The 14491-nt window shown below is 37.8% G+C and overlaps 1 protein-coding gene across 1 annotated transcript in view; it reads left to right on the top strand.

Annotated features, from left to right (window-relative positions):
• Window positions 1-8732, top strand: part of LOC123751671 (spectrin alpha chain) — a 44489-nt gene extending 35757 nt beyond the window's left edge. The window contains 4 exon segments of the mRNA XM_069332963.1: window positions 2160-2324; window positions 6495-6636; window positions 7179-7472; window positions 7600-8732. Of these exon segments, the coding sequence (XP_069189064.1) occupies window positions 2160-2324; window positions 6495-6636; window positions 7179-7472; window positions 7600-7728 (730 nt within the window). The 3' untranslated portion in view covers window positions 7729-8732.
• Window positions 8733-14491: the final 5759 nt, after the last annotated feature.

The raw sequence follows: 14491 nt of genomic DNA, 5'->3' as shown, positions 1-14491 counted from the left end.
CTCTGCACCTGCTGCAAACAAGTTCATTTCACTATTTGCTCTAAAATATAGTTAAGGTCATTTCAATAAGCTTCTGAAAATCTTTAATGCCATTGTAAATTATGTTTTACTCGAGTCATTCTGACTTTATATTAATTTAAAAATATTTAGTTCTTGTTAGTTTTTCCCTTTATTATTTTTTTTATTACAGCACTTTTTTTTTCATGGTACATTTTATATCCTGTTTCAAACTACTTTTACATAGAACTTGATGATAGCTAAATGAGCAGTCAAATTGTTGTAGCAGATATGGAATATAATATGTGAAGTGAGTTACTGTGGCTATACCCAGCTGATGATATGCTCACTCAGCGTAAAAAAAAAAGCATGGCCTTTGCAAATGTGACTGAGGAACAGGGGGTAAAGTAAAAAAAATTATTAAAATTACAAGTTAATTTAATAAAACAAATAAAAGTTACTTTATACACCTGCAATGCAACTGGCTGTGTACACTTGAAATAATATCAAATAAACAAAAATGATCAACACTGATTTCAACTCAATGGCCCAGACACGGATGCAATAAGAGCAAAGGACTACAAGGCACTATAACTCGTAATGAATTAGTTGCTTTAGGAAGTCATAAAGTGCTAAATGTGACCCTAACAGAATGCCTGAGCAGACTGAGGGTCAGAGTTTGTGCTACTCCTGAGAATACCTCGTCTAGAAGCTTGGCGCACCCTGGTGTGATTGCATTGACTGCCAGCCGGCAAGTAAACTAGCAGTGTCATCGGCTGTGGAGGTACAATGCTCTGAGCGATCATACAAAATCGTGTTACACGAGGCACTACAATTTACTTGTATAACAATGAAACAACCTAAATTTACACACTGAAAATATAATTGGCAATGAGTGCAGAATAAGTTACTACCCAACTTGATAAGGGTAATTATGTGACTATATATTCCTTTACAGTGTGGTCTGCCAAAAGTATGAAACTAAACGAAAACGTACGTGGAATACCACAGGTGCAAGCTCACGATTTAGAAATAGAATTTGGTTTGTGTGTGTGTTCCATTTGCTATTTTGTACTTTGTTCATAAAAAAACAATATCTTGCAGGTAGAGAAATTTTGGCACATTTTGTGCAGGTGATGCCTCTGTACTTTTGGCAGTAAATAGGTCCCCTGTGAGTTAGGATGACTGTTGGGGGTCAAATGCTCTTCTTACCTCCAGTCAGATATGTTTCAGTCAGTAGGATTATTGAACACATTTATCTGATAGAAATCAAATAGAGCTGTATACATAGCTCTTCAAATCACAAATAACAAGTGTGTATAGCATGGATGTCACGACACCATTCTTCCTTGAATGTTTCCACGGCACCTCTTGTTTCTCTGTTTGTGCACGCTGCCTTTTACACTTCACACGCTGTGCTCCGACATCTTGCTAAACTTATAAATATGAATTTTTTTTGTTTCAAGTTCATTAACAATAATGATATGAAAAAGAACATATAAAGCTAATAAGTATAATATGGAAAATTTAGTATATTGTGTAAATATTGATATAATATTTATACTTGTCTATTTAGTTTTTACACAGTTTAGACTATGAAGAAATATTCTTGCTTTATAGAAGTAATACATTGGCTACAGCTTGATTTGCTTTTGCTTTGTAATAAGTGTTAACATTGTAGATTATGATGATGTTGACACTCATCCTAGCTACCATATTAACCGATGTGTGCTCATCAACATCGTCATCATCATTGCAAGTTTGCATTTACTAACCACAATATATACGAATTAGCAGTAAGAATTCAAGTAAATTTAAGGGCATATAATATTATATTAATACACTTGTTTGTAATTGTATAATTTTTTTTTTTTTTTGAGGGGGGTGGGGGAGGGCAAGGCTGATGTTTTTTTTGCAATATGCTATTGCTTTGTTTTTTTGGAAATGGCCTAATTATATCCTGAAGATTTCTTCCAGGTCATATATTTAAAATGGTTTTATCTTCATTTCATATGGTTCTTGTGTGTTGGTGAAAAGAAAATTTAGACTTTCCATCATTAATTTGTTAATTTGTTAGTGTTCTGAGATAAATTGAGATTCTTAAATTTAATTTCAAATTGATAAGAATTTGTGTTTAATATTTTTGTGAAACATTGTTATAGGTCATCCATGATGGAGGGATCTGGAACATTGGAGCAGCAACTGGAAGCTACGCGGCAGAAGGCTGCTGAAGTTCGAGCTCGCCGTGTGGACCTGAAAAAGATTGAAGACCTGGGACAAATTCTTGAGGAGCATCTCATCTTGGACAATCGATACACTGAACACAGGTGTGTTACCTGCGTTTGTTATTTCTTCAAGGTTGGAATTTCACATTGTTACGCTAAGCTGTTTTAAATTATCTTCATATTGGCTCTATTTTATGTTAGCTTCTAGGAAAGCCAGTATATAATTGTCAGTGACCTTTTCTCTAGGTAAAATTAATTTTGGTGTGTTCCTGTTTTGTTTGTTGTGTTTGTAAGGAGTCAAATGTTGCATGTGCACACAACCACCAATGTGGTTTCATCTATCTTAGCGTAGACAAGTACATAGTGAAGTGTACCTGAGCTGGAACACGTGTCAATGAGAGGATAAAAAGAAGAATGGATAGAAATGGAAGGGAGTGAAGGGCATGATGCAACACAGATGTGGCACCTCATGAGCAACATATTACTGCACGAGTTATCATGACTACTTAAAATGGGCTGTATTCACTTCAGAGTATGGAACCGACCCCTTTTGAATCATAAACAGAAACTTAATAAAACTCAGTTTTGCAACTAGATAGTACTAGAATTTAGATGCCTCGGCTTTTAGGACAAGTTGAGAGAAGAGACAGAGGGATATTATAACTACAAGCAACATTTTGAGGGGAATAGGCAAAGTGTACAATGGAAGCCTATTTAAATTAAGAGGTAGAACAAGGGGACATCAATGGAAGCTGGACATGCAGTCGAGTCAGAGATATAAGGAAGTTTTTGTTCCCCATGTGTGTGATTGGCTAATGGAGTGCAGTGAAGAAAGAGGTTGAAAAAGCCAATTCTGTCTACAATTTTAAGAAAAAATATAATGAGGTGTTAATATTGAGAGGTATTTATTGCAAAATGTGTGGATAAAAAGGTAGATGAATAGATATGTTGGATTGATGGATGGAGATGCACAGATAGATGGATGAATAGATGTATGGATAAATTGAGAAATAAATGGATAGATGGATGGATGGACAGATGGGAAACAGACCCAGGCAATGCCGAGTACCTCTAGTTCACTATTTATATATGATCACTATTGGAACCCAAAGTAAAATGATTTTTTTAATCTTCTGAAGTGGCAGTGAGGGGTGGAGGAAGTTAGCAATGAGGGAGGGAGGATGGTTGTCCACTGCCTTCTGTGCTATGCACCACAAGTGTGGTGTAACACTTGGCTGCAACCAATATCTACTTACATTTACTGCCCTATATTTCCACTTCATTTACAACTTTTACCACCATGAAGGTTAAGGTGTCTAGGCACACACACTAGACAACTAGGTCATGACATGGATCATGTCGTGGCCTAGTAGTCTAGAGCTAGGTGTGCCTGGGAACACCCAGCGTATAGGTTCGGACCCTCATCACGGCTCCTATGGATTTTCTCCTTGATGCATCACATTATTGATTACTCTCTTGTGTACACTGTAGATTGTTGGCTGCTAATATGGCCCCATTCTTTTGGCCAGTCTCGGTGACGACTTAGATAAGTGTTACTGAAGCAAACTTTTATCTACCAAATAATTTGCACCAAACATGCCATACAGGCTTCCAAGGAATTCGAAAGTGAGGCTTATTAGTGAGGGGGCCCCACTGTATACAGTACATTCCATTGCTGTTGATCTGAATTACTATTACAATACTGTGTTCAGAATATATTCCCAGTATATCTGAATGAAATGCAGAATATTGTATCAAAGCCAAATAGCAAAACTGAATGTCTTTGCGGCAAGAAGTTACACTCCGCATTGATCTGCTAACACTCGGCTACTAATGTTTTTTTGGTCCCCATTACCCAGATAACCAGAATGTGGATTTGGATGGTCTCATGAGCAAAGAAGTGGTTTGAGTCCCCCTTCCTCAATATTGCAAATCCCTGACCTACATCACCAAAGCTTTTACCCCTCCTACAGTTCTGAAACGCCTTTTCCCTAAACACTTTTCTTCACATTCTCACTCAGTTTCCAACTACACCGATGGGTCTAAGTCTGCAGACAGTGTAGGCTACTCTGTTGTTTTTCCCGACTACACCTATATGTGTCGCCTGCCTTCAAAGACTAGTATCTTCACGGCAGAACTTTATGCTCTTCGTCTCCTGCTTTCTCGCTGTCAATCCACATTTGTGGTTGTAGTTGACTCTCGCAGCGCTCTGGAGTCCTTTAAACCAGTCCATCCGGTGGTCGTTGAGATTCAACATGTTTATCTCCAGTAGATTTAAGACAGTTGAGTTTTGCTGAGTTCCCAGCCATATTGGTATCTCTTTAAACGAGCGTGCAGACGCTGCCGCTAAGGAAGCTATCTGCACTTGTCCCATCTCTCGTAAAGGTTTTCCTTATTCCAAATTTTACCCAGCTATTCATTCCTCTATCCTTGCCCATTGGCAGAGTTGTTGGTTTTCTGTTACTGGTAACAAACTGCAAACTTAAGGGTAGTGTGTCCCTGTGGCCTTCCTCCTACCAGCGCCTGACAGCTGGGTGGACAGCGCTTCGGATTCGTAGTCCTGAGGTTCTGGGTTCGATCCCCGGTGGAGGCGGAGACAAATGGGCAAAAATGTTTCTTTCACCTTGATGCCCCTGTTACCCAGCAGTAAATAGGTACCTGGGAGTTGGACAGCTACTATGGGCTGCTTCCTGGGGATGGAGGCCTGGTCGAGGACCGGGCTGCGGGGACACTAAACCCTGAAATCATCTCAAGATAACAAAGATACCAACGTAACCGGTGATGGGAAACAGCTCTGGCAAGGCTGCGTATTGGCCATACGCGCTTAACTCGGACACTTAATGGAGCACCGCCCTGCTCCTTATTGTCCTAACTGCATTGTTCCTCATACAGTTGTGCATATCTTTGTTGAATGTCCTGACTTCCAGGACGAGCGTGTGTCTTGCTTTCCAACCGTCCCCCGCGGTCACTTTTCCCTCGATAGCATTCTTGGTGAAATGGATACTTTTGATATCGTTTGCCTTATGCGTTTCTGTTCTCTTATTGGCATCCTCAGTGATATTTAGTGCCCCCCTCTGATTATTCTGCACATTTGATGGTACTACATAGCCTTCCCAGCTTGGTGCCTTCTTTGATAATTACTTACTTTGTCTCAGTGGGAATATATATATGTATAATTTACTAAAATATGCCAACATTAATTATTTCACCTTCTTATAAAAAAGTCACTATTGTTCCTAAAATAATAATGTTTGTGTACCTGATCTCAAGATTCGTGGATGATAAATTAACATTTTTCTGAAATGCTAAGTAAAAATATTAATTTCCTAAATTATTCATGTAACTTACATATTGTGTTCTCCTGATGCATATGTTTTAATAAGCGAGGCATTTTTGTCTGTGTGTGGGAGAGTCATTGTTGTGGAGGGAGGATGGGGTTGGACTCCACACCTCTGTGTACTTGAGTGTTGTGGCAGGAGTCAGTTTGCCTCCATCATACTACAACAGTGCAAAAGCACTTAAAATGAAGCTGTTGAAGCTATGCAAGTAATCCTTCACCTTCAAAATATAAAGTGAAATTAATCCAAGGAAACCATAGAAAAGCTGAGTTAGTGTATTAAATGCAATTTAGAGAATGAATCATCTAGTTTGGATGTATTGTTGCATATTCTACATAAAATAGAAAGAAAAGTTAGAGGCAGCTTGCCTGTCAAGTGATCTCTTCTTGCCTAAAATACTGACAAAAACTACCACTCCCCCTCCAAAAGAAAATTTTAGGATATTCGCAACTAACTGATAACCGAAAGAATGTTAGCATGCATTAATTCAGACACAGTATATAAGAGTTATTCAGGTAGTCACCAAAATGTTTGGTTCTGAACTTGGCTGGGGACTAGCATAGCCCCTATAGCACATACATAGTGAATTTGTACACCAGTTGATTGACACATTCACTGTGTGCGCGCTATAGTCAATCTGTACACCAGTTGATTGACAGTTGAGAGGCGGGACCAAAGAGACAAAGCTCAATCCCCGCAAGCACTAATAGGCGAGTACATACAGGTAAGAAGTTGGGGTTGGGTGCAGTAACAACTTTTTATTGTGTTGCATAGAATGGGGAATAGTTTTATTTGTATACTTCTGTCTTACTACCTTTAGGTAGTTATTTGCATCTTTAGGTTAAAAATGAGTTACTCAAATTATTAGTAATACAACATGAAGAACTGGCACAATAGTTGTGGTAGGTAATATGTAATGGTTTTACATTCACAGCACTGTTGGGTTGGCACAACAATGGGACCAGCTGGACCAGTTAGGAATGCGCATGCAGCATAACTTGGAGCAGCAGATCCAGGCCCGTAATCAATCTGGGGTGTCAGAGGATGCCCTCAAGGAGTTCAGCATGATGTTCAAGGTTAGTATTACTTTATATCTACCATCTTTTTTATTTTTAATTAATCTTAAAGAATAGAAAAATGAATATACTGGTACTAGTATAATAAGGCTATAAACCATTGCATATAAATTTCTGCCAGTTTAGCTTCAAAATCAGTATCCTTTAATTCGCTAACCTGTCTTCTTACAAAGAACGTCGCATTTATATCGTATGCATTTCATAAGGCCAAAAATTGTCGTACAGTACTTGAAAATGGAAGTGGCTCGCAAAGTGACGTATTGTCCCGTTTTCTGTTCCGAGTCCTCTGATAGGTTAGGAGAGGACACATTAATTTGACCGTTTTCAATATATGCAAACATTAAAATATTTGCCAATACAAGTTCAAGTAAGGTTAAGACAGAAAATACATCCCAAAATGCTAGAGTAAAGGTTTAGTTTATTTGTACCTCTCGTTTTCCTAGTACTGTAGAATACTATGTTGACTTTACAATATAACCTAACCTTGTGAAATATTTGATGTGTAACTGTTTCAGAAAACTTTATTTAAATTTTTCTTCTAGCACTTTGACAAAGAGAAGTGTGGCCGCCTGAACCATGCAGAGTTCAAGTCCTGCCTAAGGGCTTTGGGTTATGATCTTCCTATGATTGAGGAAGGACAGAATGACCCAGAATTTGAAGCCATTTTGGATGTTGTTGATCCTAATCGTGATGGGGCAGTTTCCCTCCAGGAATACATGGCATTCATGATTTCTAAAGAGACAGAGAATGTGCACAGCTCGGAGGAAATCCAAAATGCTTTCCGTGCTATTGCTGCTGGAGACCGTCCGTATGTCTTACGGGACGAGCTATATCAAGTAAGTTTCATGTCTATTATTATTGTGCTAATGGGCATTGTTAAGTATATTATTTCAGAATGTTCATTATTTAGTGAGGGTGTTCTTGTACAACTCAGAAGTGTCATTTGGCTTGTTTTCCCAACAGAACCTTACCAAGGAGATGGCAGACTACTGTGTGGGTCGCATGAAACCATACGAAGACCCCAAAACGGGCAATTCAGTTCCTGGAGCTTTGGATTACATAGAGTTCACTCGCACTCTTTTCTCTCAGTAGATAATACTTTGAATACCTTAGGCCTTAGTCATTTCTGTTTCTATATAAAAGGCTTTAAACTGTTACCATTATATGTGCACAGAGAACTATAATAAATTCAAATAATAAACTATTTATAATAGGGCAGCTTTCCTATGATCTGGTTTGTATGATAAGGGTTTTCATGGTTTCAATGTATGCTGTTTATTGAAATGTTTTGGTTATGAAATTTGCAATTAAAGTTTTTGAAAATTTAATAGTTTTAAAGTTCATCAAAAAGCATTAAGGCAGCTGAAAACAAAGAGACCCTTGTCTTACAGACAGGCTCACGGTAGTTATGATGAGTATTGCATAACAGCTGTGTTGAGTCATTTTGCTTGAAAACTACTATCCATGTCATGCTCACAAAATATCTAGTTAAAAAGTGCTATAAAACTCAACAAATTTATATACTTGTGTATTTGTACTGTACCTTTGCCATTAACATTATAATATAAAACTGCATTATTAGATGCACATACAATCAAGAGCTCATTGTGAGCTATTGTATTTAAGTTTTAAGCATTGCAGGAATGATAATGTAAAGTGTGTGTACTTTTAAGAATTAGAATGAGGGGTAATGAGGCTGGGACCTCTACTGACGGCTTCTGAGGTCCCTTTCCTCATGTACCTAAGCATTCACTCGTGCACCCACAGGTGATGCAAACCATTGACAAGAATTTGTCATTGTGAGCTCTGTTTGATGGCTTTTTTTTTTACTTTTTTTCTTTGGCCTGTATATAGGCAGCTGCTATGTTACTCTTGCTTGCACTAATTGTCAGCAACTTGTTTATTTGTAATAGAAAAAAGAAATTAATAAAGTGCTGAATAGAATGATGCAGCTATAGTTGAGTACTGACAATGGGTGGTAGTGTGGTGGAGGGTGCTTGTGAACTATGGAGAATTATAATATCCTTTATGCCAAAAGTGATTAGGAATCAGTCATTGCCTTTATATTCTCTCTTATTAAAGCATAATTTCATTTATATATTTGTATATATGAACCTTCTCTTTATTATTGTGGCTTTTATAAAACAATGAAGTCAATCAGTTATAAACTCTTGAACATTATTTTTGAGAATTGGTAGTTCTATATTTTTAATGTACAGAAATTGTACAAAAATTAGGCCTAATGAACAGGTCTCGATACACTGTAAGATTTAATATCTTGTATTTGTTAGGGGTTGAAGACGAAATATAAAAGTGATTCAAGTAAAGATAATAATTAATGTAGTTTACTAAAATATATGAAGTTACTAACTAGAAAAAGTTGTACGTATAGTGATCCATTGTATATCTTAACTTCAAATATTATAAAACAAAATACACTAATATCACTATTGTTACATCAGCAGCAGCTTGACTTTTTTTTTTTACTTTTTTTTTTTTTTTTTGAGAAGTGCAAAAGTTATGTGGGAAATTTAACTGCAGAAATTAAATTCACCAGAGTACTGATGCTTACCCATCAGTGACTTTGAGAAAGTGAGATGTATCTCTTTATGCTTCACAATCTACCAGTTTAGGGTCCGTCTAATTACCACAAGCTACACAAGCTTCAGAAAGCTTCCTGGCAATACGTTAGTAATGAATAAATATGATGTTAGGTTAGGCTGACCTAACCTAAACTTACCTTACCTAACCTAACTTAACCAAACCTAACCAAACCTAACCTAACCTAACCGACGCTTGGATCGTCGACTTTATTTGGTGTCATCAGCTCTTTATTTTCGTCTAATTTCTTAATAAAAATATACTTTTTCAGATTAAAATTGTTTTCTCGTGTTGTACATTCAGCACCAACATTATAATGAGTAAATATATCATATTTATTCATTACTAACATATTGCCAGGAAGCTTTGTGAAGCTTGTGTAGCTTGTGGTAATTAGACGGACCGCCAGTTTATGCTGTCCTGCTAATTATATCTCTCAATAATAATGTGCAAAGACATGCTACTAAGTGGCTCCCAGAACTGAAGGGCAAGAGCTACGAGGAGAGGTTAGAGGCATTAAATATGCCAAAACTAGAAGACAAGAAAAAGAGGATATGATCACTACATACAAAATAGTAACAGGAATTGATAAAATCTATAGGGAAGATTTCCTGAGACCTGGAACTTTAAGAACAAGAGGTCATAGATTTAAACTAGCTAAACACAGATGCCGAAGAAATATAAGAAAATTCACTTTCGCAAACAGTGGTAGACGGTTGGAACAAGTTAGGTGAGAAGGTGGTGGAGGCCAAGACTGTCAGTAGTTTCAAAGCATTATATGACAGTGTTGGGAAGACGGGACACCACGAGCGAATTTCACACGTGTCGGAAAACCCGACATCATTTAATAATATTACATACAATAGGCAGATAATATTCCTGCTGTGTTGTATATGTAAGTTAACCCATAGAAAATGAAGCTTGTAGTGAAATTTTCCATCAATAGAAAACGGGATATCATTGCCACATAGTACTATAAATTCACCAGCTATTCTGTTGGGAATTATTCTTAAATACATTAGTCTTTGGACTTATTACATTATAAAAACATCTCATTTGAATTAACTTAATTATCAGTATCAAAATAGAGTAAATTTTATCACTTACTGACATCTGGACAAAGTGAGCCAGTACGTCAGTATGGTGGGAGAGGTCAGCCATTGTTAAGACCGAGTCGTTGGAGCAAATTCTGCTCCTATAATTCTCTTGGACGAAGTGTTATGGAGATCAAATTTAGTGTTCTATCATCATCAACACGCTGTCAACAACCACAAGGGAAGTGTCTTTCCGAAATCTTATCTAAGTCATTATTGGCCAGTAATGTTTGGTAGATATGATTAATTCCGGTTAGGACACGAACGATCGACTCATCACAGGTAATTAAGCCTTGGTCCTTATCTAAGAATATACAGTGTTTTCGCTGATATAGCTGTTATATATTAGGATTCTGGCTTTACAGCTAGTGCCCTTTGACAGAAACAAGAAGAGGAAGCAAGAATTAATCTTGGTACATCAGTTATTAGGGGTGCTGGAAGCTAGCCTCACACAAGGATAATTTGGTGTCTACATCCTAGTTATATCTGGTGGACTAAGCCTGCTGTACAATAAGATAAGGCACCCCCAATTTTATATACTAATATATGTAGTTTAATACTGTAGTTTGATTGGGTACATATATATAAATTTAATATTAACCCCCCTAATGTGTAAGGATCGATTTGTGAGAAATATTGCAGAAATACAGTCCACTTTTCATAACAATTGCTATCGAAATATATAAATTAACGTAAATATAAATTCTATATAAATTCATATAAATTAAATAAATATAAATCTCACAGGTCGGTTCCCACATTATACGGTCCTTCGAACCTAGATTATATGGTCCTTTGAACCAAGATAGTACAGAACCGGTTCGAATCTGCCCACATTATATGGTCATCTTCGAGCCGGATGACAGACTATTTGATCTATTAAATACACTGGTACTAATGCGATTTATATAATAACAATACATCGCCAGTCAAAGACCGGCAGCGTAGCCTCGAGCGAGCTCACGAGTCCCTCAGTTTTTTTTTTTTTTTTTTGAGATATATACAAGAGTTGTTACATTCTTGTACAGCCACTAGTACGCGTAGCGTTTCGGGCAGGTCCCTGGAATACGATCCCCTGCCGCGAAGAATCGTTTTTTCATCCAAGTACACATTTTACTGTTGTGTTAAACAGAGGCTACAGTTCGGGAATTGCTCCCAGTAAATCCTCCCCGGCCTGGATATGAACCCTTGACATAGCGCTCGCGGAACGCCAGGCGAGTGTCTTACCACTACACAACGGAGACTACTCCAGACGGAGTTCAGTCCAGCCTCATCAGCGGTTTCATGGTCAACCACCGATTTGGTGGGGTGTTATTCCGTGAAGTGACGGTGCTTATTTTAAAGCCAGCCAAATTAGTGGCTGTGCCTTCGCAAGATTATTCACAAATTTTGTGGTGTTAATTTCGCGAGAGATTATCCACGAATTTTGCGGTGTTAATTTTGCGAGGTCACTAATAATATTTAATACTTCTAGATAATATTAGAAGTTTCATAGAGGCAATTAAGAGGCTATCATTAACAATTGTGTATATTATTTCTCTTAAATAGAGAATTATTTAATATATATTTCACTAGTTTCACAATACAATATTTACCAATTGCCAACCCACAACAGGGTGGATATACATTGACTAGTGTTTGATAACCTAGTCCCCTATTACCATTGACTAGTTGAACTATTTATTGTTCATCCTAGTCCCATTTACCCCATAGTCTAATTGTACTACATTGAACAACCTAGCACCATTAATGAATGGTGCAGACCTTATTTTGGGTGTAATTGTTATCAGCTCGAGTTGAGTTATGTATATATAATAATTTACTTATGATCATTACACCTTTGAGTGATTAATTAGTGTCTATACCATCCTAGGGTGATAATTAAGGAGCTAACCTAAAGGTACTTCCAGTGAAATTGGTTTATCACTCAAATCATTAGTGTGTATGATTGTATATATATAATGTGTATTAATTTTAAGTGCTAACCTCTAGTAGAGGTAGGATTATAGCCTAGTGATTCCAGAATGTTACCCTAGGCTACCATCAGTACTTGTTCAGCATTATAAGTAACCCAAGTACAAGCCCCACAAGGCTTCACCAACTAGACAGTATGGATACTGCAGGAAGAATGAAAAGAACCCTTGCAGGTCTTAAAGGCCAATTAACAAGACAGATCAAGAAATGTGAGGATTTGTCACAACAATCTCCAGTTGATTATGCTGACCTGGAAAGCTATTATCAAGCAGCTGCAGGTAAATTTGAGCAAATCAAATGCCAAATAGCAACATATGTGGCTGAACTTGCCAACACCAATTTATCAGAAACAGAAATAGACATTATGGTTGATCTAGCGAGTTATGAAGATCACACTCAGGCCACGTTACAGCCTTACGTCAAATTAATTGCCCAGAACAAGGCAACAACGACAACAGTTTCATCTAATACGAGTCAAGCAGAAGCTCGACTCCCTCCAATTAATTTACCCACTTTCTCATGAAAAGATGAGGAAGATTGGGACGAATTTTGGAACAAATTCGTTGACCTTGTGGACTCAAAACAATCTTTACCTAAGAGTAGTAAATTCTCTTGTCTTCAAGGCCAATTATCAGGTGAGGCTAAAACAGTAGTATCCCATCTGAGATTAACTAATGACGGCTATGATCTGGCAGTACAACTCCTCAAGGATAATTATGCTGATCCAGAAGTAAGAACATCACATTTAGTTCATGAGCTGTTGCATTTACCCCCACCGGAGGCTTCAGCTGATTCACTCCAAGTCTTCAAGCTGGAGGTAGAATCATTGATCAATGCCCTCAGCCTGACAGCAGATACAAACGGGGCTGAGTAGGTCTTGAAAATAATTGTTCAGGAGAAAATACCTAGGGACGTATTGAGACAAATGAGTGTTCATTACAATAAAAGTATCTTATCCATGAATGAAATATCTGAGGGTTTACGTTCAGTAGTTCATCAATTACGAACACATGACAAATTAAAACCACCAAGTAAACCTTCAGATACCAATAATAGTAAACCACAGAGTACCAAAGGTACTCCAAATCAATCTAGACAATATAATTCAACACCAAAGTGGAACAGTGGCAGTGTGGGCGTATATGCAGTGGGACCCTCCAAGCCTATAGTTACTGTGTCACCCAAGACCGTGACACCAAAGGGTACTGGAAGCTGTGGAACATATTTGTTCTGCAATGAGAAACATTCAATGTACCACTGCCCGAATTTTCCTGATAGTGACGCCCGTGTTGAGCGACTCAAAGATTTGCAACATTGCACGAGGTGCCTCAGGAAACATAACATCAACGACTGTGATACCCAATTACACACCTATAATAGGTGTAACAAGGGTCAGCACCATGCAGCATTGTGCAGAGACACCAAACCAAAGTCCCCAAACCCCAAGGTGGAAGATAGCAATCCCACCACAGTACAGTACTGCAAGGTGCAACAAACAACGAGTGTCCAATCGGCAAAGTCTAAAGGTAATACGACTTTTCCTACTGCCCAAATTACCATCCAGAATAAGATGGCCAAGGTCCTTACCCGTGGGTTGTTTGACCAAGGGTCCCAGAGAACATATGTCACTAAAAAGTTGGCAGATGAACTACAATTAAGGCCTGTAGCCCAGACGACAATCAACATCTCAGGGTTTCTAACAGATGCAGGACCTCAAGTCTACCAGGTGGTACAACCATCAGTACGTTTAGACAGGTACGTCTGTCAAGTACAAGCCATTGTGGTGGACAAAATACCAGCAGACCTACAAGTACAAGGTCTGAGAGCAACAGCCAAATTCCTGAGAAATAGAAGAATAAAATTTCACAGATAATGTGGGAACCGACCTGTGAGATTTATATTTATTTAATTTATATGAATTTATATTTACGTTAATTTATATACTTCGATAGCAATTGGTATGATGATAAGTGGACTGTATTTCTGCAATAATCTCACAAATCGATCCTCTACACATTAGGGGGGGTTTATATTGAATTTATATATATGCAGCCAATCAAACTACAGTATTAAACTACATATATTGTAGAGGTTCCTTATCTTATTTGTACAGCAGGCCTTAGTCCACCAGGTATAACTAGGGTGTAGACACCAAATTTTCCTCTTTGAGGTAGCTTCCATCACCC

This window comes from Procambarus clarkii, chromosome 4, assembly GCF_040958095.1.
Source record: "Procambarus clarkii isolate CNS0578487 chromosome 4, FALCON_Pclarkii_2.0, whole genome shotgun sequence".
NCBI lineage: Eukaryota > Metazoa > Arthropoda > Malacostraca > Decapoda > Cambaridae > Procambarus > Procambarus clarkii.
Note: the sequence above shows the minus strand (reverse complement) of the source record. Positions and strands in the feature narration are given on the sequence as shown.